Source organism: Ambystoma mexicanum, chromosome 9 (assembly GCF_040938575.1).
Source record: "Ambystoma mexicanum isolate Mex_15411 chromosome 9, UKY_AmexF1_1, whole genome shotgun sequence".
Lineage (NCBI taxonomy): Eukaryota > Metazoa > Chordata > Amphibia > Caudata > Ambystomatidae > Ambystoma > Ambystoma mexicanum.
In genome coordinates, this window is record NC_090931.1 from 631,605,902 (window position 1) to 631,631,054 (window position 25,153).

At 44.9% G+C, this 25,153-nt stretch overlaps 1 protein-coding gene across 2 annotated transcripts in view; it reads left to right on the plus strand.

Moving 5' to 3' along the window:
- The window catches only part of BLTP2 (bridge-like lipid transfer protein family member 2), a 1,026,973-nt gene that overhangs the window by 369,662 nt on the left and 632,158 nt on the right, over nucleotides 1-25,153 (plus strand). For both annotated transcript variants that reach the window (XM_069615333.1, XM_069615334.1), the window contains one exon: nucleotides 20,587-20,750. In XM_069615333.1, coding sequence (XP_069471434.1) covers nucleotides 20,587-20,750 — 164 coding nt within the window. The remainder of the gene's footprint in view (nucleotides 1-20,586; nucleotides 20,751-25,153) is intronic.

Genomic DNA, 25,153 nt, shown 5'->3' on the forward strand with positions numbered 1-25,153 from the left:
GTGTTCTTGTGGGCAAACTAAAACTCAAGAGTGATCCTCTTCTTCAGGATTACTTAATCCTTACTCTTGGGTTTCTCACATTTGCTCAAGATTTGAATTCAGAGTACACAGTCAAGTTCAGTATCTCATAATTCTCATCGACTCCTACGTGTGTTTCAACATTGTTTAATTTAAAGTTTATTTTTAGATATTTTCCTTGGTGTTGCTCCAGGTACCTTTTTGCCAGCAACTGGAAATAATTCAGGTTGAAAAGTCGTTTAGTCAGAGCTCTGAGGAATTTTCGTGACACCCAATTTCTTGCTCTATGCAAAGCTTTTTCTTTTTATTGTTTGCCTCTTTTCTGTTTAGATTTCAATTTCTATTTCTTGTGAAATATTTAATAATAAGCTTGTTCTTCTGATGTCACTATCACCAGCGAGGGTGGTGGAGTAGATCTGTTAGACCCTTCATCCAGATCTTGATCCTCATTAATGTGGACAATACTTACATTTTGTTCATTCCTGGTATGCATCTCATTGACCTGTGTGTCTGTGATTTCTTCACAGGATTCCTCCACACTCTTTTCATCATACTTTCATCATGTTCTGGTGGCTCCACATTGGATTGTGCTTTCGTCTCTCTGCCCCCTCTGCAGCTTTTATCACCATCATTCAATCCTTGCCCTGGGAGAGACTGGTTAGCTGATACAAAATTCCTCAGTCCATGATACTTTCGAGTTGAGTATGGTTAGCAGGGACACATGTTCTTGTATTTTTACATTCAACGATTCATACAGTGTAACCAACCTGATTAGTGCGAAATTCAAAGTTGGCCTAGTCATGGCGTCCGGGGACTCACCGTGTACTGGGGGGGGGGGCAGGGGAGCACCTGACACACGGCAGCGTGATGGCCTTTTTTCCATTACAGAAGTTGAGAAGTCAAAGGAACTAGGATGAAGAGTCGGGATAAAGAACAGGGGAAGGCTGATCAAATGTTTTCATCTTCATTGCCTACACAATTGGACTTGGTGTTATTTCCTTCATGTACATTAAGAGGCTTTATTGCCAATGCTGATTGCGGCTCCTTCCTTAGACTTCCCTCCGTTTGTGTGCTTACATCACGAGTTTGCACATTCTTAACAATCGGTTTATTAGTACTGCTGGTCGCATTTTGTAGCAGATTATCGGTATATTAGTAGTACTGCTGGTCGCATTTAGTTGCAGATTAAATAGTTCATTTCCTAAATCAGCCTCCTTTTGTTTCAATCAGCTCTCTAGATAAGTTTCAATAATTTGTACTCCCGCCAATAGAGCAGCATCCAGAATGTCCTAAACCTGCAATGCGTTTTCCACTTCTGTGTACGAGGATGCTAAAGGCAGTGACCTATTTGGGTGAAGGAGCGATGCAATGTTGCCACATTGGCTCTCTCTGCATTGGGAGTCGAATGTAAATCCGCAGCATCGGTTTTAGGAAGATTGATACTTTTTAGACCGGGCAGGTGTTTGTAAAACCCCCAACCCTCCCTGCTTTAAGGCTGCTTCTCTCACTGCCATGGAGATAGTGCTCATCCGTCACCAATGCAGTGGGGGCAGGCAGCTTGCTTCTTAAAGCATAAGGCATACGACATGTTTTTTAAACAGTATGAGTTCTATCAGCCCACTGTTTTAGTCCACCTCCCCCTGCCTGCCAAATGACTGCCGCAGACTGCATCCACTTGCTGCCGCCACTTTCGCACTGGCGAAATATATTTATGCATCCCAGTAACAGTTAAGTATGGATGTCTTTTCTCAGCCATTTGCCACCTGGGTCCTGACTGCAAGACTGCACTTATCAGCACACTGCCACACTGCGGCGCTTCACACCTTTTCCATGCCTTTGAATTCAGGTTGCAATGGCTCCTAGCACACGCCACCCAAAGTTGGAGCTTCAGACACAACGAGAATAGCAGCCTTTCAATTCTTCAGGTAAGAAAGCTAGCAGCAGAAAGTTTTTCTGTGAAGGTGTCCTTGTGGTTGTAACAATCTTCCAAATACCAAGAACGAAAATAATCCGCCAAAATAATCCACAGCTGTAGTGTGCGAGACTGCGCCTTTTTTGCACTCCGAGACTTCGAAAATGAACCCAAAAGTCAATTTGGACCCTAGACTTGAGGATTTATGTAAAATAGCCCCAGCCTTGACATGGCTTTTCACTTTGGAAAACCTAAAGCTGTATTATCAAGGTAAATAATCAAAGATGTGTTGGTGAGTGCCAGTGCTTAAAGCATGTTCGAAAGACCTTCACCTCGATAAATGCTAGTCATTGGTTCAACCTTCCTGATCTTGTTGACAGATCCAGTAAGGTGAAGGCTAAGTTTTTTTTACTGGATCTATTGAATGATACAATAGACGTAATAGAGCCCATGTAGTAATTTTACCTCCAGTCAGTTTATCCGTTCAGAACCACATTTTGTTTAAGATTCAATTTCCTCCAATTAAACACAGTTGTAGGAAAGTGGATGGGAAACGAGATTGACTTTCAGATGTGCCCCATGTGCACCACTGATTTGGAAACCCTGGGTCAATTTCATTTTTTCTGCCTAACCTACTCTTCTATTTGACGGAAAACAGCAAGACCAGTTTGAAAAAATAGAGCATTTTATCAATTTAAACCTGCATTGTTTTATTGCCTTATGATGCAATTTCTAACTATAGCTTGGGCACTGCAATAGATGTATTCATTAAAGATGTGATGCGTACCAGAAAAACCCTCATTTAAATTGAACTGACACATTTTAATACAGTTATGTTAAAAACCCATGGGATTATGTTTTATAATATTTGATCCTATGGGCTTTAGCTATGTATGTTTCTTGTTTTATGGTATTGATGTTAGTTTGTTGTGATTTTGATGTGTACATTTCTTTACTATGTTTGTGTTCTAAGCGAAATAAACACTATTGATTCTATGCTTGACCCACTGTGCAACATTCTAGGAGGTACTTGTTTAGTGTCTTTTTGAATCTTGGATTTCAAGTCCCATACTCCTGTGTTTCTCTTGGTTACTTCTACTGTGTGTGTACACATTACTCCATTCGTATGGGTCTGGTCCTTAGGGCATGAGACCATAGCATGTTATGCAGCAGCATTAATTAGCAAACTGTGCTGTGACATTTGTATGATAATGTCCATGTTATATTACCACCCTCACGCATGGTCCCTCATCAGGAGTAAACTTCTCCGCACAGACTGTAGATGAGCATCAGGCGACAGCTATGCTTTTGCTTTTTTCTGAATTAGTATATATATATTTGTTTGCCTTCCATCTCTATGCCCTATTCCTTTCGGGTTTAGATGTTGCATTTCCTAAGGAAGGCATGTTTCCTGGCGACCCATATTTGCTGTATTTAATAGTGCCTCAGTCCCCACTGTTGGTTTGAAGTACTAAGACGTCTGAACATTTTGCTTTTCCTGAACTGGTTTGCCAACCTTTCTCCCTAGTAAGTCTTGTCAGAAAAAAACACTCGAGCTTTAATTTAGGTTGATGGAAACCATAGGAGATTGTTTTAATTGGCCTGCAGGTCAAGGAACGCAGCATCCTATCCATAACAAAACCCATCTAACTAACCAAACCAGCCGTTCAGATCTGTGACCATTAAAGACCCATTGTCCCCTAATCTCAGAAGGTTTGAGGAAATATTTATCTAGGGCTTCCAGCACGTTTAGCCTGCCTCCATCAAACAATGGACCCATTCATAAATGACACAAGTCCAGCCACAATGTTCATAAATAGTTGCAATTCAAGGAGTGTTCATTGGCCGAGGGTTATGTCTTTCACATCATGATGATTTCAGCTTAGTTGTAACTGTGCATTGTTTATTCTGGTTTAGACTGGCCAGTTTTGCTGGGCTCAGGCCTGCAGCCTTGTTCCAGTAACCGCAGAGGGGATGGAGCCTGTAGTACTAAGTCTCTGTGCAGGTGTCCTTTGACACACATTGCTTTTAGCCAACAGGGAAAGAAGGAAACCAAATAAAGGTCTGTTAAAAGGAAGAAATAGGTGTTGTTAAGATGGATTTTTAGAATCTGGCCTGGTGGACAGATTATAGGAGGCCATCATAGTCCTAGTGAACAGGGGAACTCTGAGAAGTTAGCCAAACCCAATCAAGGTAATCGTGGAGAGTGTGAGGGAAGTCAGGGGTTCAACATAAGTCCACGCAGTGAAGCAAACGATTCAATTTAAACGGGTAGTACAAAATACTATATTTATTCTAGGCCCAAAACACACACTCGGAAATGAAACGAGCAGATGATATCACAGAACATTCAGATATAAAACATATACATAGTCCCCTTTATCCCAGCTCTATAAGTCTTTCCCTATGATATATGGGTCTTTGTGCCCAAAAGTTACAAAGCTTCTTCGTAAGGGAAAGGGCTGGTCTAGGAAGAGTTCTTGTGGTGGTGGAATATTCCAGAAGATATTCCTCAATATTACAGATGGGTAAAATTATATTCCTATCTTTCAGATGCAGACTTTTAGATCCAATGATCAAAAAGCGATGGAATGGAATAACCAGAGTTTATTCTAAGGTTTATTCTATGGGTTGCGTCTCCAAGGATTTCTCCAGTCGGCTGCTGGTTCGGGATGCACCCCCAGGTGAAGAAGGGCAGCAGGATTCACCGCTGCAGGACTCTTCTGGACACCTCACAGGACACAGGGATGCGACTTCCACTGACGGTCACCGCACAGCGACGATGGCAGGTGTCTCTCCAGTCACGTTGAAGAAGTTCCTCCAGAGCAGGATCCCTTGAAGCCGGGAAGCTGAAACTCGGCAGGAAGGCGACTTGTGGCATGCGCTTGTGACCACCGAAGCTCCGTCAATGATTTGCGGAATGGCAGTGATTCTACTGAGATAGCCCACTGTAGAACTGGTCACTACACAGGGTGGTTCAGGAACACTTCGGAAAGCTTACGATGGCTGGATCCTTGTGAATGGTTTGATACTGGTTGATCCCACCAGTCCAAGGGTTGAAGCACCAAAGGTCTTTGCAGATCAGGAAGTCCAGCAGGGCTTCTCTGGGCCAAACACAGAAAGGGGATGACGGGCCTCTTCGAATGTCATCCACGGATCGTGAGTTGGCCACTCTTCTACACAGGATACTTGCCTCCAATGCTGATCTGAAGAAATGGCTGCAGGAGTCCTCTTCTTATCCAAAATCCTGGCTGGAAGCAAGTCCAAGCCCACCAATGGTAAGTATTTGCACCATTCAAACAGCCATCAGTGGTCCAATGAGGGACCACTGTGGGTTTCACTCATGCCACACACCTAGACTTCCAGGCACCACAGATGTGGAATTGGACCAGACAGTACCACCCCTTCCTGAGCCAAGCACACAAAAAGCCATCACTAGCCCATGAAAGCAGCAGCTTTCCCTGGCGAGTGCATGACCGTATGAGATTTTCTGACCTGAGAAGGCAGGAAGACGGCCAAAGAACAATTAAACAATCCTGTGGCACTTGCCACGTTTAGTAGCCATATGCGGTAAACGCGAATGTGCACACTAAATAAATGGTAAAATTGTATCTGCTGTCATCGTCTTGTCTTTAGGCACATATAAAAGTAACCAAACTCCCAAGTAAAAAAGACTAGTTTGATACAAAAGTATCCCCACTGCATTGTAAGATGCTGTGTGCACTGTCAAAAAGTTACCAAAAAGGTAAAAAGACAAAAGGGAAAGATAGTTTCCCAGTACTGATAATCAGAAGGACTCGTCAGTTTCCCCATAACAAAATGAGCAAAAAGTGTGGAGCTCCATAGAATATGGGGGGGGGGAGTTACCAAAAAAGAAATCTTTCCTAACATATGTTAAGCCAGAATTCCTATTTTGGGCATTATGTGGACACCTTTTGGAGCCCCACAACCTTTTTACTTTTAACCCTGTCTTTTTTGGTTCCTTGATCTCTTTTGGGTGACCAGAGGTACCTCTGGAGAAGTCCCCTTGCCGTTACATGCCTTTTTACCAATTTTAAGGTATATGGTATTGGGTCGCCACCAAGGTTCCCAGTACCAGGGGCACCTCCCAGGCATCCACTTTATACCCTAGTGTCATTGTGCCACTATACATTGCCTTAAAGAGAATAGGTTGGTGGTAGCTGTGCTTTAATTTCTGCTTCGCCAAGGGTGCAAGCCATTGTAAAAAATTGGTAGCCCACTGTGCCTTTTTTTTAGCCATTGGGGAACCAATTTCTTTTCAATCCTGCTCCTAACCATTTTATTTTCTAGGGCTTTCGTTTGTCCGTGTGACTTGAGGCAGGCTTAAAATTGACCATCTGACCATGTGGGCTAATTTTGAGCCCATCATGGCAGCCTCTATATTGATCTTAACTGGTTTAGACCAGTATAGGTCCCTGGAGTAGTTTTCTCACTTTACGTGGGGTGACGTTTGCTGAATGGGTGTTCAGTGTCCAACCAATATGGTTGGCCATCTGACTTTCTGCCCCAAGCCCCTTTTTTTTGTTTGCCTGGCCGGCCTTTCGCCAACCCCATTTCAAAGGGCCATTTAGGATCTGCCCTGCCCCTAGCTCATTCTCTTGCTTGTTCCTGTAACTTGGAGGTGGCAGATCTGCTGACCTACTAAAGTAGTTTTCCCAACAGTTCATGCTGTTTTGGTCATAGTTTTAGCGCTCACTTATCAATACATGCTATGCGCAATGGCTCAGGCTTATCTCCGTTTGTGTTATTTTGCTGCTAGAAGTCCATTTCCGGATTCTGGAAGACTCCTGGTGAATTCCCACATCTACTGTGACAAGCCCTCCACTCTAGAACTGATACTGAGCCATTTTACTGCTGCATCCCCATTCTGCCATTTTTTTTGCCAGGATGTTTCCACTTGCCGTGGGCTGCTGGAGGTGTCCAGAGGGTGCTGAGAGGTCATTGCTCAGCCAGATCATTGCCTTGGATGTCCGAAGGTTCCTCCAGCCGTTGTGCCCATTCTGGGATCATTTGCTGTTGAACCATTCAAACTTTGTGTAGCAAATCGCCATGCCCCATCTGTTCTGGTTTCCAGTCTTCCTGAGGCCTTCATTGGATGTTTTTTTCTTGGATTGAAGGTAGATATCCTAGCAAGAGCCGTTCATCTCCTGTGTGTCGCTAGGGTCATCATTGGTTCAGGGTGCAAGGCCCTTTTATCTAGATTCTGGAATACCGCACCTGTGGAAGAGAGCTGTTCACTGACCAGGTTGTTTTGGGTCACTGGAGCCATTTCTGCTGAAACCACTGGCACGAGTTGGGGTCCTGCGAAGTGTGATTATTCACCCCTGGCTGTCCCCTCCTCCTTGACCCTGTCCATGGAAGAGGTTCCTCATAGTCTTTCATTTTGGGGGTGAAGGGGTCCTCATGTTCTGCAACTTCATCTTCTGGGGTCCTGTGCTGAACTCTAGAACACTTTCTTGGGGCAATTGTAGCAGGATCCGCACCTGTGGAGTAGATCTGACTTGCCTCCTTCAGTGTGGATTGTTCTCTAACTTTTCCAGTTCGTTCCTATGGAACTGTTAACTGACACTGGAACATCCCTTAAGTTGGCTCTGGGCACTTTCCAACCCCGCCTTGGACATTTTCCTGAATCCCTTTCTGGTACAGTGAGCTTTGGACCAAGTTTCACGATTTCTGTACTTACCTGTTATTTTATAACAATTTTCAAGTCCTCCCTTTCATTTCTGCTATATTAGATGTACTGCCTTCTGGCCACAGCCTCAATATTGGTTAAAACCGGTTGAGGCTAGGGTAGGTCCCTGCGCTCTCCCTCTCACCACCTGTGGTCGGTGGTCTAACCTGAGTGGCAGTCATACTGACCAACCAGCATGGTTGATCATCTGGCCCTTTGAACTCATCCCCCCTTCAGTGGTTGGTGGCGTGGTATTTGGCCTGCCCATTTTTGTAGCTCTGCCTGGTCCCTGGCTCCCTCTCTTTCTCTTTTGTTCTAGATTTTTGGGAGAAGCGGGTCATCCAGTGTTTCTTGCGAATCTCAACGTTTTTTCTGTATTTAATACTTACTTGCCCGTACTGGCTGGGTAAAGTGTTTTGGGCATATCCCATTTTTTTGTTGTTGCTTTTAGTGGTCCAATCCAGGCTTCCTGGATTGTCTTGCTGCCTCCCCTCATGCCCATGGCCAAGCCTATCATGCTGGAAACATTTTCTGAGCTGTTCTCTTGTGTTTTCTGACAGGGTCTGCTGCTTTGGTGCTTGCAGCTTCCGTCGCCTGGAAGGAGCTTGGGACACCAACACCCAGCATGATTTTCCGCTTTGGATATCCGAAGGTGCCTCCAGCCTTTATATCTTGGGATATAATCCTGGGATATGATCCTGAAATCTTTTACTGCTGAGCTGTCAGCCTCCTTTGTCCACTGAGCAACCGGGTAAAATCTTCACAGTTTCCCTTGTCTTCTTAGAGTCTTCTTTTCCTGGTTCTTCTCTTCTTTTATGAAGGTTGACACCAGGGAAGGCTGTTTTTTCCTTCCCATGGCTATTGGTGGGTGAGGGGCGGGGTGGTTCATCGTTGGCTCAGAGTGCAAGCCCCTGGGTCCAAAATACCTTCAACTTTCCCTCCGTAAATACCTCCCCTCTCGAGCCCTTTGCTCTTCTACTTCTAACTCCCTCGGGGTCAGTCGTTTTTCAAAGAAACAAGCTGTGGGTAGATCTCTTTGCCATATACAATATCAGTTTTAGATACAAACACCATACTACCATCCGGCAGTGGCTGTTTCAACGTACAATTGTATGAAATGCATTTAGTCAAGTTATAGTCCAAAAAATCTTGGCGAGTACACTCGCTGCAGTTCTTGGGACAGAAAAAACATGAAACATCAAATAAATTGTTGGATCCATTCACTGAAACATTTGGGCCTAAGATTTCATAAGCACCAGACGTACGAGTCAGTGACAAAAGATGCCTGACAATGTGCCAGGCCAGTACGTTAGCAGTTCCATGTGGATACTCATTTGTAGCGCTTTTCTAATGAATTACTCTAAATGTCTGCAATCAAAAGCTGACTCTTTGCATCAGTGTGCTGGAGACAGCCGTCCCCACAGAAACATGAAACTGGTTGGTTTAACAAAAACCGTGTCACACACTGTGTCATAAAATCAAGTATGGCGTGTCTTGGTTTCATTTACCCGCCTTAAGGCTGGCTGTAAAAGTATCAGTGTTTCAAAGGTTACCATCTCAAATTAGAGCTCATATACTCAGCAGCATTTCTTCAAATTAAGAACCTTAACCTACGCACAGCTAACTTTGGTGTGCGCACTCATTTTATCTCAAAACATATTACGCTCCTGCTTGCATAACCCTGCTGCTTCATAAATCATACTCCTGGCTACTTTCACTGTAGTAATTCTCAAAAAAAACCCTCAGGTTAAAGCAATTCAGTTAGACGAGCAAAATGTTTCGTTTTTGCACAGATTTATCTCAAAATGCATTCAAAAAACAATTTTTCAATGTGTTAGCATTCAAGTGCTGTGTAACACAGCTGTTTGTGGTGCATGATGTCAGTCCACAACCCATTACGGTTGCTTTGTCCACAGTCCTTTACAGTGGAGTAACTTTGATGAAAATGTTGGGGGGGACAGGACATCTGAAAAAAAGGTGCCCCAGCCAAATGAATGGGGACAAAATGGTGTGCCATGAAAGTTGGGGGGGACAAACACCCCTGTCCCCCCCTAAAATTACGCCCATGGTCCTTTAAACAAAAAAAAATGCATAACAAATCAAACAGGTTATTTAAAACCATCAACGGAATCATGAGAATGTGCAGCATCAAATGCCTGAAAATATGCCAAGTCCGCACCGTGACAGTTCTGGAAAATGTATTACTTTGTTGGGCACTTCTCGCAGGTAGCAGAACAAATGTCCTCACGCACGTTAGCAGCATTGAGTGCGGTGCAGGACAGGTTCAAAGTTCACATATCACCCCGCAGTGACTCGCTTTCTCTGAGAATGCGTCTGCTTGACTGATCAGTGTCACCCGGCAATTGCACACGTCTACCACAATCATGGCACGCCACTGTCTTGGTTTTTTGTCTACGCAAAATACAAACAGAAATGTTAGGATGTCATGAAAACTACAATATCGGCGTTATCCACCCCTTCCCTTAACACCACCCCACCTTCAGAAGTCTGATCAGGTAACTACACACTTTATATTTGCTACTGCAATTGTCACCCTTCTGCGTGTTACTGGGGGCTTATTTGCACTCAACCATACGGGGTGTAACTGCCTAATCACAAACTCATTTGTGCAATGCGAACATAGTTGGTCAATGGTACTTCAGACTGATCTGTGATTTTACAAAAGCATATAATAAGTACCCAGGTCGCACTTCTCAATGGATCAATTCTTTTCTTTGTCACCAAAGCGATCACGAATGCCAGGCGCCAAGCACCAACTTGCTTCCAGTGTTTCATGATCTCGATTCGGTAGCCCTGCTGGCATCACTCCATATTTCATAGGTAAAGTCCTTCAGTCCAATACCGCCTGCAGTTGCACAAGCAGCTTTGTTTATTTTTCTCCATACAGGTAGTGTCTTTCAAGCCTCTGGTTTTACACTTGTCAGTTTCCCAAAGGGTGTCTGCTTGAAGGGGCCCCTAGGGGACCCTCGCGTAGTGGAAACAAGGCAAATCACCACACACGAACTGACACGCCAGACATGAGCTTGTATTCCCAAAAGCTAGGGTTTATTGCAAAGCAAAAAGCCTCAGTTGGTCAACTCAGTCTCACGCCCCGCGACGTGTGTCTCCAGACCTCAAGGGACGCAAGAGAGCAAATAACGTACTTCAGTTTCATATATACAAAATGGACATCCTGCAATCAGTCATGACATGTTCATTACGCCCATTGTACAGTTTCTTTGAACTGGGTCTGATGATTTACAATTTCGACGAATATGACACCTTCGAACATCTATTTTAGCAACAATATGCAACATTGCGAGTCTAGAGACATATTTCTTTGTTGAACAGAACACAGTGCTTCTGTTCTTGCAGGCAAGCTGCGTACGAGGCAAGAGTCGCATTCCAGGCCTTGCTATCTCCTATTTGCTATGTGTCCTGGGAGTTAGCTCGCTCTGCTGGGCTTAGGAAAGGGGGGCTGTAAGAAAAGCATAATTCAAGCCTTTAGCTGTTTCTTTCTAGCATTTCTACCATATTAACGAGACTGGCTGGCATCAGTGAAATGATTAAATTCCGTGTTGCTCTCCTCTAAGGCTATATGCGGGAGGGGATTGGGCATTCCTCTCTGGGGCTGCCTACGTTATGTTTCACCGAATAACTCCCAGCCTCGCGGCCTTGCTCTTTCGCTTTGAACAACAAAGTAATCAGTGAAGCAGAACAAGCAGAATAAGCTTTCGGCTAAGCAGTTTTGAACAAAAAGCAAGGAGCAAACGTTAGTGAACAAAATGGTGATTCTAGCTACATCAAAATGGCCGCACATTGGTCAAACTTATGAGTCTGTATTTCTGACGTTTAGTGCATGAGACGGTTGGTCATCGGCCAATATGATACATTGCCATTGGTTGTGAGAGGTATCTATTTTTCTAGACTGACATGCTGAATTCTTGGGCCACCCCTTTAGAGCGATAGTCTGAATCATGTTCTTTATTTGCTTCAACACATCATTCATTCTTGCACTAAGCCGTGAGGCTTCTGGTTCATGGCTAATGTGTAGTGTTCATGTTATACTCAGTTCTGCATGTTGTTTCTTGCAAAACGGCTACCTTTGTCAGCTTTGCTTCCATCTGGAGTGCCATAATGTCTTTGTCAGTTATTCCAGCCCTGGCAATGTAGCTTGCATTTTGCCGGCTGTGTATTTTCACTTCTCAAAGCGCCTAGAGGTTTCTTCTCCAGTGCACAGCACTTTACTTCAATTCACATCACATGGGGCACTGGGATGCAGCTTGCACGGCAATGTCTCTTGAAATGGGCAGCTGTCTTTTCTTAGCCCATTCACAGGTGCACAGTATCCCCAAATGTTCAGATGCGTGATGCGCCCAGCCTGCCATTTGCATGCAGCATTTCTTTTTCTTCCAGTGTTGATACTGGGCAAATTCCTTGCTTCTGATCAGCTCTGTTATTGCATGCCAGTGTCAGAAAGCATGTGTACATCGGCATGTGTAAGGTAGATAGCGCTCTTTTTCATCTTCTCACTCACGGCAATTATTGCCTTCAGTTCAGTTTCAGCATGCTGGCTTGCACCCCCACTTCTTCCTTTGCTCATTAACAGTGTCTCTCACAGGGGATGGAATGCAGGAATGCCGGGCATTGTTTATCATTCCTGTGCACATGGCAGCGCCATACGCATGCGGCAAGCTTGTCTCTTTGCTCTTAGGCCTATAACTCCTAAGCTGGGGCGGCTTTAATGGAAGGAACTTGTTTCAGACAGTTCATCCTGATTAACTGTTTTCAGCACTGCTCCAGCAACTCAGAAAAGCTCCCATATCTGCCAGCTTCTGTAAAAACCATTTTACTGAACAGGAGCGCAGCATTCTGCTTTTCTGCCTTCCTCCCACAGCCATTTCAGCCAGCCCATAACAGGAATGTCTGTGCAAGTTATCTTCAAGCCACAAGCTCTGCACAGCAAGCCGACATGAACTCTCATTTTCAAAAGGGGCACTTTTTTGTCATTAGCTTTTGCCACAAGCTCTACACAGCAACATCATTGTAGACAAGAATTTCCAGTTCAAAAGGATCAATTTTCGTCATGGGGCCCAGTGTGATGTAATTCTGCAAAGCGTCCTTAGCCTGTTTGATCAATGTCCCATGTAAAATCATGTTTCTTTCTGGTGACTTTGTAGTTTGGCTTCACAAACTCACTCCAATGCAATGTGCGATCTTTCAAAAGAACCCGCAACCCACTGAATCTTTGTGCTGTTTTATCACACACAGATTTTTCATTCTGTTGTACCATTGCCAAACTAAAACCAATCATTTCCTTTACAGCGCCAAACGATAGTGCATTTAAAGGTGTTATTTTTAGTGCAGCTCCCTGCACGATTTTTGCATGAATAACCCACACTCTGTATTGCTTGTGGGCTGTTAATTTGTCAACAACTTTTTCACCATGTATCATAGTCAACATGTCACTATAATTTCCAAAACATACATCACTTAGTAGCAACATAACTTTGTCTTTAGCAGCAAACCTATGGCATAGCGAGCAAACATTTACATAATTGGGGCAATTTAGGAAATCTAAATTGTCTTTCCCCCCAAACCATTGCAAACTGATTCTGCAATTTCAAATCAATGCACAAAATCAAAATTCAAATGCCAATGCCATGCACTCACTTTTTTCGTGGGTTTTACACCCATTGTAAACACAGCACAGCTAAAATGCAATGCAGGCAATTTAGTGTGTTCCCTTAAACAGAATGCACCACCAGCACATGGAATTTACAGTTGCCAAAAACAAACCTCTTCAAATCTTTCCACACAGATGTTACTCTTTCTCCTAAACGTGACTCATTCCCACGAGGTCTTCAGGAATGTCAACACTTCAAAAGCATAAATTTAAAGAGCGATCCTTCGCCTCCTTACATTACAGACCCCCACTCGCTAGCACACTGGGGCTGAATCACAATGTTCAAGTCACTATTCACAATTTGCATGTCAAATACTTGCAACCTTTTTTTTCTGCCCTCATGCCAAAATAGAGCAAGAACTCTCATCTCAAATTGCAATCCAAATTACAACTTTGTCAAGGGAAACCGCATTCAAAAATTCTTTCCTAATTGAACATAAATCTCATTACTTTCTGCTCCGTGGCATCATTCCCAAGCAGTAAGTCAGCCACGACTGATTTACTGAAGGGGAAAATCTTAACACAAGCTATCGGCTGCGGCAGGCCGACACATAAGTGCTGTCTTTTTGACGTCTCAGAGCTGCAGTGAGACGACCACGGAAATGCGACAGCCTGCTCCTCAGTCTGCACTGTGTTCTCTCACACAATTGTCATTTCACAGCAAGGCACTGCTCTGCACGATCCCACCAAAGTTTGCCACCAAATGTCTTGAAAAGGGGAAAATCTTCCTCGGGACCAGCCCTTGAGAGCAAAAATTACCCAATTCAGCCCAAAATACAGGTTCTATCGTGCTGAGCAATGAACTCATGCTAGTGAAAAAAACACCTTCCTTCAGAATAAATGTAGCATTTATTAGACAAAAAGCATAAACAGTAAATTTAGCAGCACTTTGGAATTCAAGTTAGAGAAGATTACAAAACTCATTAGAGCAATCACAAAACTTAGAGAAATACAAAATATAGAGAAAACTACACAATTTAGAGAAAACACAATCTTACGCCCCTTAACCAGCACTAGGAGACCCTGGCCCTCATAAGATAGCTGTTGCCAGCCCTGCTCAAATGACAGCGCTGCAGGGTGCCGACAGAGCATCAGGTTCCGGACACTCGCTCTTGCTTGAACCAAGTCCACGGATCGATCTCCCGCCCAGTTCTGGGTGAATGCACCTTTTGTGCTCTCGTGCCGTCAATCAACATGACGCACATTGCCAGAACCTTCCCTGTGCAAAATATAGGTTTGCCCATGGAAAAACCCAGCTTAGTGAATTTCTACTGTGCTCCCTTCTCTGCCCCTCCTGACTTGGAGCCCATCTGCGAAAGCTCAGGAATGTCTTATCAGTGCCTTCTCAGGGAAAGAGGATTTGTTTACATAGCCATGCAGAGCTACAGAAAAGGCAGAATATTCTAACAGAAGCCGAGATGAATTAACCCCATTTGAGCAAGCTCTACCAGGCCTGCACGCATAGCTTAGTGCCCATAGCGCTTCAAAGATCTAAGTGCTATATAGGTGCTATAATGCTCCAAACCCTCCAATAATGTCTCTATTAGCTACAGAACTGTGGCCTCCGCCTTGCCTGTCTATGCACAATGCATAATGTTACCTGCCACCCCTACTAGGCCTGCATATTCCTTGTAGCTCACTAAGGCTTAATGGAGGTGCTACCACACATTACTGTCAGCATTACTTTCAGCATTTAGCACATACTATGAATAAACTATTGGCTTCCAGCTGCTAATGCTCTCATCTGAAGCCCTAATTGGCAAGTATGGCACTTTGTATTTCACGACAGGGACTATAACTAATTTTCCTGGGACTTATTTGTGCTGTTAAGTGTTGCTAAAATGTATCCTGATTTTTGGAGGTCTTGTGCTCTGTGTAGGAATTGTTTCCACCCTTAAACTGATATTAATTATAACTTGTGCATTTTTATTATTTTAATGCTATACCCTAGGGGTCCTAAATTAATGTGTATTGTCAGAGCTGGCTAAGGGATTTTAGACCATTTTTCCTGCTGGTTAAATTATTGAATTCCTTTTCCCTCTCTTAGCCTCTACCTGTATGTCTGGGGTCCTGTCACCTGATCTATGACCTACCCATAAAAAGGGATGGGAGGGTAGTGTTAGGACATTGTACTAAATTGTGCAGGCCTACAGGGAATTGTACATGTTTTTCTAGGTTATGTGGTTCCCTTGTTCTCCCCGGCCTGCATTTTATTTTATGTAGGATGCCTATTTGAGACAGTAGACCCATATAAAGGCATTGGAGTGATGAGAGTCCTTCACGACATTTGCTGTTTTTGTAGTATACTATTCGCCTCATTACAAGGTTGGCGGTGTGGGAAAAATCGACCGGAATGCAGCAGTCATTTTATTACTGCTGCATTCTCGCTGCATCTCTCCACCGCCAAACTGTTAGATTGAGGTTAGGGGGACAAATCTACCTGCAGCAAAAAGCTTGAGGTAAATCCGAGCTCCTACTGCCAATTTTCTGCAAGACTACCGCCAGCCGCCACTTGTAATCCAGTTGTAAATCTATGGGACCAGGTAACGGTAATCAATTTTGGTGGTAGTTTGGCAGAAATACTACCAAACTTGTGATGAGGCCCAATGTATTTCTTAATAGTGCCTGTTATGTATAATGATGATGTGTATTTTCTATGGATAACTATGTGGACTTTGTGTCAGCCTACTACTCCTTCCTGAACTTTAATCCTTGTTGCTCTGTCCACGTTGTTTACCTTTACGAGAGGTTTGTTTTTCCTTTCTTGTAAGGTGTTTTAGCCCCCATTAAGGTCAGTGGTTGTAGATCCCTCAACAGAGGGTTGTGCAAAAACAGCCCATTACAAGGATTCCTGTAAGATTTCCAGTCCCTCGTGTAGACCTAGGTCCATGCAATGGAAAAGTAGGATGCAAGCCAGACACATGGTCTACTCTCTCTGATAAACTTCAGAGGTTGAGGACAGCAGAACAGGACTGTAATCTGGTTAGGCCTACCAGTCCAAGGGAGAAATTAATGCCCCCACAGTCGGCCCTGTTGAAGATCAGTGATTCACGCCTGTGGTGGATGGCTTGGCCAATGGTGGCACCAGTAGCAGCCTACCAGCATTTTTTTGTGGTCTTTTTCTTTGGATTCTTGGCTCCAGTTGTTGACTGTGGAGTGACTCTTGATCGCCACCTAATATGTGAAATCCTGGGCAGAGAGGCCCAGCACACCAAGGACCTGCACTATTCAAACTATGGGAGTTGCTATGTAAGGTCTCCTCTGCCCATAAAACAATAGGACTTAGGTTTTCATTTGAAAGCTTGGGCAATGATTGTCCCACCAGTAGTCTTCCAGTGTCCCTTTGGTGCCTCTCATGCTTTTGGACCTTTAGCTCTAGTGGTTGATTGAAGAATATCTCGAGACGCTCTTCAAATATGACATTCTGGGTTAGGGGACCACAGCCCCCTGTCAGAGTACCTGCAACAGTAAATTCGTTGCTGCTGTCCAATGATAGACAGTTTGCTCAGGCATAGCCAGGAACTCATACAAGACTCGGGATGGGTATTTGTTCCATCTGCATCCCCACAGCCAGCCTCAAACGATTCCCTGCGCACACAGAGGCTAATGGCCGGGTTCTGGCCAGAGGATGCCCATATATGCCCACATCCTATCCCTGCCCAGGAGGAAAGTAGCCAAAAGGAGAGACGCACAAAGACGGGCTCAACCTCTTAAGTGCCAAGGACGAGGTATCTCGTCCTTGGGATTACCTCCCTCTTGCCAAGGACGAGATACCTGGTCCTTGGCACTTAAGGGGTTAATGAAGGAGAAAACGTTAGAAGGTATTGAATGGCGAAATACCGAAATCACCAAAAACGGTCTTGGCCCTGGGGGGGAAACCCCATGGCAGTTAAAAGGTTAAACCACATCGCCAGCCATTTTGAGCATGGCAGTGAACAATTCTCCAGCATGCGGTCTGGCATCGATTCACATGCTCATGAATATACCCCGTCAGGCTGGGAATCCTCAGTAAAAGAGAAAAGTTTCATTTTCACTTAAAAACTGTGTTTCTCCTCTAAACCAATTACTGTCCCCTGGGTCATACTATGCCTATCCAATGACAGTTCTCTCCCTAAGCCCCTCCTCTGACCGCCATCTTCAGATTTTTATTGCACGCTTCAGTGTTAGGAGTTCTTGAGTTTGCTCGCTGAGCTATTCATATGTTTTTTCGTGTTTTTCAACGGAAAATGTTCAATTTTGGTTTCAAGGAAGCCTGTGTGCTCTTTTCTTGATCTGCCGACAGCAGGGACCCATTGTCAGTGAAGTTCTGCGCCCCTCAAGGGCGAAGATCCATCGAAGATTCTACACTGCCATTTTGGGCCAACTTGGTCCTCTGACCATGACGGAAGAGAAGAAGTAGGGAAGGTCCCTCTTCAGGCCCTGCACCAAATGCAGCCTACAGAATGTGTTTGCAGAGGACAAGCACTTGCAATGCCTCTACTGCCTGCACCCAGACCACAAGGAAGTAGAGTGCGAGATATGCCTCAGTTTCTCCAAGAAAACAACAAAGGACAGGCATAGTAGGCTGGCGGCATGCTTAATACGAACAAGGCCTATGACCTGTGTTCTGAGCAGGGTCATGCCTCGTCCAGGACTGGCCAGTCTGAGGAGCGGTCTTCTAAGTCCTTTGAGGGCACCTCATCCATGGGGGCCCAAGATAAGGCCAAGAACCACATGTCCGAGTCCACCGGGTTTGCTGCAGAAGTGGGTCCCAATGTGAATAGGTCGCGATCAGCATCACCTTCTTGCCTCCATTGCCAGCATACCTTCAGCTCCTCTTCAAATAGGAAGTAATTTATCACGGCTAAACTACGGGAGAAATCTGAGAAGCCACGGACGGAGGAGAAGGTGGCCGCGCAGTTCAAGCAGGCTCAACCAGCACAGGTAAAGACCTCATTGGCGACTCTGTTGATGGCTACTACTACCACGGCAGTTAAAACGGTGGCTCCCACAACTCAGAAAGTGTCTGTGACCCCCAAGGCGCGATACCTCCGCAGTGACTTTGGCAAAGGGTGAAACCGGCCCAAGCCCTGGTTCAAGACCCTCGGGGAGGAGAAAAGGAGGGGTGGGGATGCGAGGAGGCCCCAAAATAGCCCTCCCAGGCCATTACCCAAACCATGGCGGTCTCGTCCACAAATGACGAAGATCAAGAGTCCATGCATACGGTACATAAGGATGTTGAAGAGGACGACTCTACAGGGCCTAGTTTTCCTATTCTGCCTTCTCAGTCGATGGACATTTCCTTGGATATTCTGTCGACTCTGCACACTTTGGTGTCAGAGATCCAGATGAGAATGCCTCTGGCGCCGGTACCTGGGGTCCCCCAGGTCCCCGATCGGCTTCCAGCGAAGAAAAGGAAGCATAGTCTGACTGCCCTATATCAACCTCCACAACTAACTTAGAGAGACCAGAGGTAATTTTTAACGACCACTTGTGACCAGCCCTCTACCAAAACTTTTGTTTCACAATACACTATGTTCACCGGGTCGCTTGCTTCCCCAAATCCTTTCGTGGTTATTCCTTTTTATATATATGATTAATAGTTGATAAATTCTCATGTACTACACCAATTTATATCAAAAATAGTTATTTTTTTAATAGCATTTCATCAATTACATTTTTTTGCTTTATCACATCTACAAATATAAAAAATATTTTTTGCAAACTTTCTCAAGTAATTTTTAGACAACAAACAATTTTTCAATAAATCTCAATTTGGCTATGCACATTCAATATCCTGTAGTATTCAATTATTAAACACTTTAGAAAGATGATAATTTCATTAGGATCTGTAGTTTAATCACCTCTTTCATAGAGGAGTAAATCCCAGTCCATAAAACATTTACTTTGTATTCATTCACCCATGCTCACTTTCATACTGCATTCATACCGTACCCGATATGTTTCATTCCTTTCACACTTTCACGCTATTCACAAGGAAATTCTTCAGGGGTAAAAATTCTACCACATTCCATTGACATGTACAATTATGTTTGTCTTCTTGTTGGTAATTTCTCTGGGATCAACTGTCAATGAGGTCCCTTTAGTCTTTTCTTAAAGTCCAACCATCAGGCGGATAGCTTTACTTCACTCGTTTTTTATTACTTTTTGCCCTCAACTTCTGTGTCCACTTTGCCAGAAAAGTCTGATGTCTCGAAGGGAATGTTCAACAGCTTCTACCTCTCAGGGACCAATTAAATCTGCCCCTAGAGATTGTGTACATCCGGTCACTGGTCTTGATAATGATTAGCTGTTCCCGCAGTGCATATTATTGCTTGCTGGACCGGATCAAGTATTTCAACATTACTCGTGATGGAGGTCATCCACATGTATTTTTCGTTGTATTCTCTTTTTTCATCTTGCTCTTTCCAGAGCTCGAAATTTGGATCCTCTTTAGCACATCCACTGTTTGCCCCGCCGATGGCGTCTCTTTCTCTCTTCGTTTTTCAACTACTTTCCACTATATCAACCTCCTCCACCACTTCAGCTTCCTTCTCCCCCAGCAGACCCAGACACAGGAACAGATACGGCCACATCGACGGATGATGACGTAGACATCGTCGCAGCGGACGGTGAATCGCCACATTTCCTTTACCGACGACGGGGAATATTCATGAGCATGTGAATCCATGCTAGACCCATGCTGGAGAACAAAAGTTACAGGTAAGTAACTTAACTCATGTCTACTATGTAGTAAAAAATAAAAGGTGCACAGTAGTCCACCCTCTGATACCAGCCTGTCTGGCCTACACTTTGTTTGGGGAAAGCACTCATACCCCAAAAAGAATGGGCAAACAAGGTTTCTCTGCATTATTCTCCTTAAGGGTGGTGGTAGTGCTACAATAGACTTCTATGGGAAACAAGGTCCCCATACAAAGGACAACCCAGTGCGTCCAAACCCAAGTGAGTCATGCCATGGAGTGGAGCTTAAAAATACTTTGCTCCCAAAAATCAGGACAGTGTCTCAGAACAGTTAGAAAATATGCTTAGAGCATTGAAGTGCATGGTAAAGCTGCACACACAAGGTTTTCCTAACCTTAACCAATTCAGACCCAAAAATATTCAAAAGCTATTTTTGTGCAGAATGATGAAAGTTCAGCATGCCAGCTAGACTTGCCACATGCCATGTAAATCCTGAACTCTAAGTTACTCGCCCATTGAGCAGTTGTTGTGAAGTCACAGCCCACCCCTCCCACTTGTTAGTTTAGCTTACTCTTGCCCGTTTTTGTCTCCTTCCAGACTACCAGCACCTGCGTACACAGAGTCTGCATCAGCGAGCCAACCTGGCTCTTGATCACCTGTGCTGGCGAGTCGGGAAAGACTCGCACATCCAGCAGGCGCCCCATCCTCCTGACACCCACCTATGGGGCGAGGCGCTGAATCTCAACACCTTCAACATCCAGGTATGTCGGTCTGTTGAGGTGTAGCAAATCAGGTAGATTGATTTCTCAAAGCTGGATTTTCATTTCTGTCTGCTAAAAAAACAGAAGGACGATAGGTCTTTAAAACGGGGCGTGATTTCTCAGAAACCTAGTTGGGGCACTTGGGTCCTGTGATCACTTGAGAGAGTGCTAAACGCCCTATCCCTTACTTTATGTCATTAGATTTGGAACATGCCAACATCACATTGAAGGGCCTTCAGGAGACGCTTCCTGGGATATTCCATTTCTCCCTCATAGTTTCTTAGTTGATGCACCAGTTGAGGCCTATGTGTGGCATCAGGAAGAATCTCCTGATGCACATTTTCCGGTATTACCCACTTTTGCTGAATGGCAATTTCACCCGATTTTAATTTATTTGCCGCATTTGTTATGGTTTTTTTTTTTACCACAAACCTTTAGATGGTAAGTTGGGGTAGGTATATAGAACGGAGGTGTGAAGGGTACAAGGGGGTGGATGTGGAGGTCTCCCCCTGCTGTTTGTGGTTTTAAAAGAAGCAGCAAAATTGGCCAAACAAATTAGGTGAAATTGCCATATGGCAAAACAAATTGGTAAACGTTCATAGATCCCATGTTCAAGCCCCCAGATGATGATCACCCTGATCTTGAATTACCTAAAGTGATCATGGTCAAGCACCCATGGCCCTTTTTCTACCGGGGAGGTGAGGTGACAGAGTAAAGTATAAGGATGTTGGCTCAAAATTCAGTTCTATATATAGAATATCTGCTGTGTCACAGATGGCACAAGGATGGCTAAAAGCGTCAGAGACGACCAGTGCTCCAGATAAGATTTTGAGGTGGGAGTATTTTAGTCCTTTTTTTAACCTTGAGAGTAAATGTGATTTCAGAGGAGTGCAAGAGAGTAAAAAGTATGACATCCAGCCGACGTGTACAAAGAGTTAAAACTGTATGGAAATCATTATCATTCAGCACCTTTCCGCATCATGACATAAAAGCATGTTTCTCTCAAAATTAACATATAAGGCACATGGTGCAGTGGCACAAACACCCTGTCACAAATGAAAAGGATGAGAACTAACACTCAGTTTCCCTTGCATGTAGAGAAAGGGTATAACAACACTATACGCTTTTTAACACTTTGCTCACTGTGAGAAACCTGAAGGTGTCTCACTGTCTGAACCCAGGGATCGCTTACTCGGGTGGCCAGGGCACGGCCATCGCCCTTGGATCCAGACCCTGGGGCTTGACAAGTGCGGGAGGATCACCTGGGTCAGGGATCCTCAGGGAATGGGGGGGGAGATGGTGAGATGCAGAATTCCCCTCCCCCCTTTCGACACGTCCTCCACCGTTATAGTGTATTCTAAATCCTGTCTCTTTACCCCCTGCCTAATTCCAACAAGTACCAATTCAGAAAGGAGGCGTGGGAGAACCGAGAGAATGAAATTACATTTCTGGAGTTTGTGGATCTGCTTAGATCCCCTACTCTGCATAGTCCGACATCTAGTGGAAGTTGCAGAGTATTATATGATTTGTTTTCAAAACTCAAACGGACGTCGACAGGGCGTGATTAGTAATACTATCCTTAGTGTCACGTGTGCTGTACCCATGGTCCTTCACGCATCGAGTTCCCTCAGATTGTTTTTTTCCGCCATCGAAGTTGGTAGCAAATGCAGAGTTCTCTTCTACACTTTAGTAAATCAAAGACATCAGCCTTTGATTTACTAAAAGTTATATTGGTTGAATGTCTTCCTTTCCTGTATTGTTTGCCTCGTCGCACGACTGCTCATCCACTCGATGTCTCCTGACGAACACCCACAGCGCCGACAACTGATCGATCGACGGCCAGACGGACTTTCGGGCATCTTCGGGCTTCGGCCCAGTACAGTAGGGAGAGAGGGGGGGATGTTCTCTATGCTGACTCCTTTTAGAGAATGTTTATCCTATTGGCTCCTTTCTTCTCTGTTCGCCCAATTGCCCTGTTTATGCATAATGTACAAAACCCCATTTCAATTTTGTCCCTCCTGCCGTCGTTAATTTACGTGGAAAGACACTCACCGCATGTGCAACCACTGTCTCACGAGGGATCACGTTGAAAATCACTGTAAATCTTGTCAGCTAAAAGACCCTAAAAGATTGACAGACTAAATGCTGGGCCGCTCACACTATGCAGGCTGAGGCTTCCATAGACGTGACGGAAGACTCCAGCAAGGGCAGTTACGGAGTCATGAGTGACGCCGAGGGTGATCGGGATCCGTCCGGACCCCAAGTGCAGGCCCCCCCGACTTTGAGAAGCAGGCCGATGGTCCTGTGACGGAGACGACACCCGGCGGCCATGGCACACATAAGCATAAAAACGCTAAAGACATACCTCACGGCCGACACTCGAAGACAGCGTCGAGGCCCATGCAGTGCCAGGGGATAAAGCCTCAGATTCCTTACTGTCCTCTGGGCCATCGCACACGCTTTTGTCTGTTGACAGCTCCCGAAAACCGAAAGAAAAGGTTGGTTCGGACAACGCATATAAAAAGCCCTTCCTTTCGCGCACCAGAAAACAGGCGTTGAAAGGCATATCGGCGTCTCCCAAGAAAGTGCCGAAAATACAAGCGCTAATTCAAAAACACCTTAGCGCTTCTATTCGAAAGGCAAGGTCACCAAAAACGCACAAAATTACGACGTCATTAGCTCCTGAGGCCTACCCGACAGTCTTCCACTTCCTTGGACACCCTCTATGGGGCTATGCGACATAAGGACAACCTTCCCACAAAAACCACCCCTACGAAAGATGTTACCTCTTTCCAGGGCCCCATCATCTTGAGCTTCCCGCCAGAATGTTGGTTTACACCAGAACAATTTAATAAGATCTTAGGGCGAATGTCCTGTTTCGTGGACTTTATGGACAGGCATCCAGATTAGTTAACAGTACTCAATGATGCCTCGCAGCCAAGGGCATCAGCGGAGCCACCCCCTGCCAAGACATAATGCCTTGAGTCACAGCCCAGCACCTCTGCTCTGGGCACTCCGGCTTCGGCACCCCAAGACAGCTCTCAATATCAAGACCCATCGCAGGACCCATATTATTATTATGACCAAGCAGGGTCTCAGGAGGATCTCTATAGCCAGTAACAAGACCAGTACTACGATGACATTTATGTAATACAATCACCCGACCATCAGGACCAGCCGGTTTCAGACTGTCCAGTTGACAACCAGCTACAGTATAACAGAGTGTTACTGAAGGTGGCTCTACATTTCACCATTGGCACTGAGGAGACTCAAGCCGATAAGGACTTTGTGGGAAACATCCTGGGGGACAAAAAGGCAGCCACGCAATTGATACCTCTTACAATCGATACAGAAACGTATTCAACCATCCCTCTTAACACCTAGTCTTACAAGACCAGTCAACCCAAGAATAGAAAAGTTGTTCAGGCCGGCACCCACCAACCCCCTGTACATTAGGGGCCAGCTCAAACAGGATTCTCTGGTAGTTATTACCACCAGAAAGAGGGCAGGCACTCCCCTGGCATCAACAGAAGCCCCGCCCTACAAGGAGAGTAATAAAGATGTATACTTTTGGGAGAAAGGTAGCTTCCTCTCCAGCGTATAAAACAAGAATTGAGAACAAAACAACCTTGTTAGCTTGTGACGGCTGACACAAGTGGGACAAGCATGAAAAACTACAGGCAGTCCCAGAACCATTGAAGGCCCAACTGCTGAAAACTGTTTCAGAAGGTAAACAAGTCTCAAGCTGCATCCTGAACAACACCCTTGAGGCGGCGGACAGCGTGGGATGCATCATAGTCAAAGGGACACTCATTAAGCAGCATGCCTGGCTTAGGCAGTAAGGGTTTAAGCTAGAAACCCAAGCAACCCTCCTGAACATGCCAATAGAGCCAAATATCCAATTCGGTAAGGCCGTGGAGGGTGCCCTAAAGAGTGCCAAGGACGAGTATGACACTCTTAAGTCCCTTGGGCAGCTGACTAACAGAACTTCTTCCTAATGGGGTTCTCCAAACTCGAAGAGATTTCAGGGCTAAAGTGGGTAACGCTTCTCAGTCTACTCTCAGGGAGGACAGTGCTCGTCCCGGAACCAGTCTCAAAGCCAAGTTTCCTCATCTAGCTTTCAAAGGGGCATAGGTAGAGGCAGAACATCACCTGAGACAGGCTCAGCCCCTCCCAAATAATGAAATGCTGTTTCAGGTCCCCTCCCATGCCACTCCAGTAGAAGGCCGATCACTCAATTCACCCACACATGGGAGGGGGATAACATCGAACAAATGGGTGTTGTACACCGTGGCAGGTGGGTACTGCATCAAGTTGCTTCAGAAACCACCTCAACGCCCGATAAGACAAAAGAAACTAACAGCAGAAGTATCAGCCATACTGCCAGAGGAGATAAAGGCACT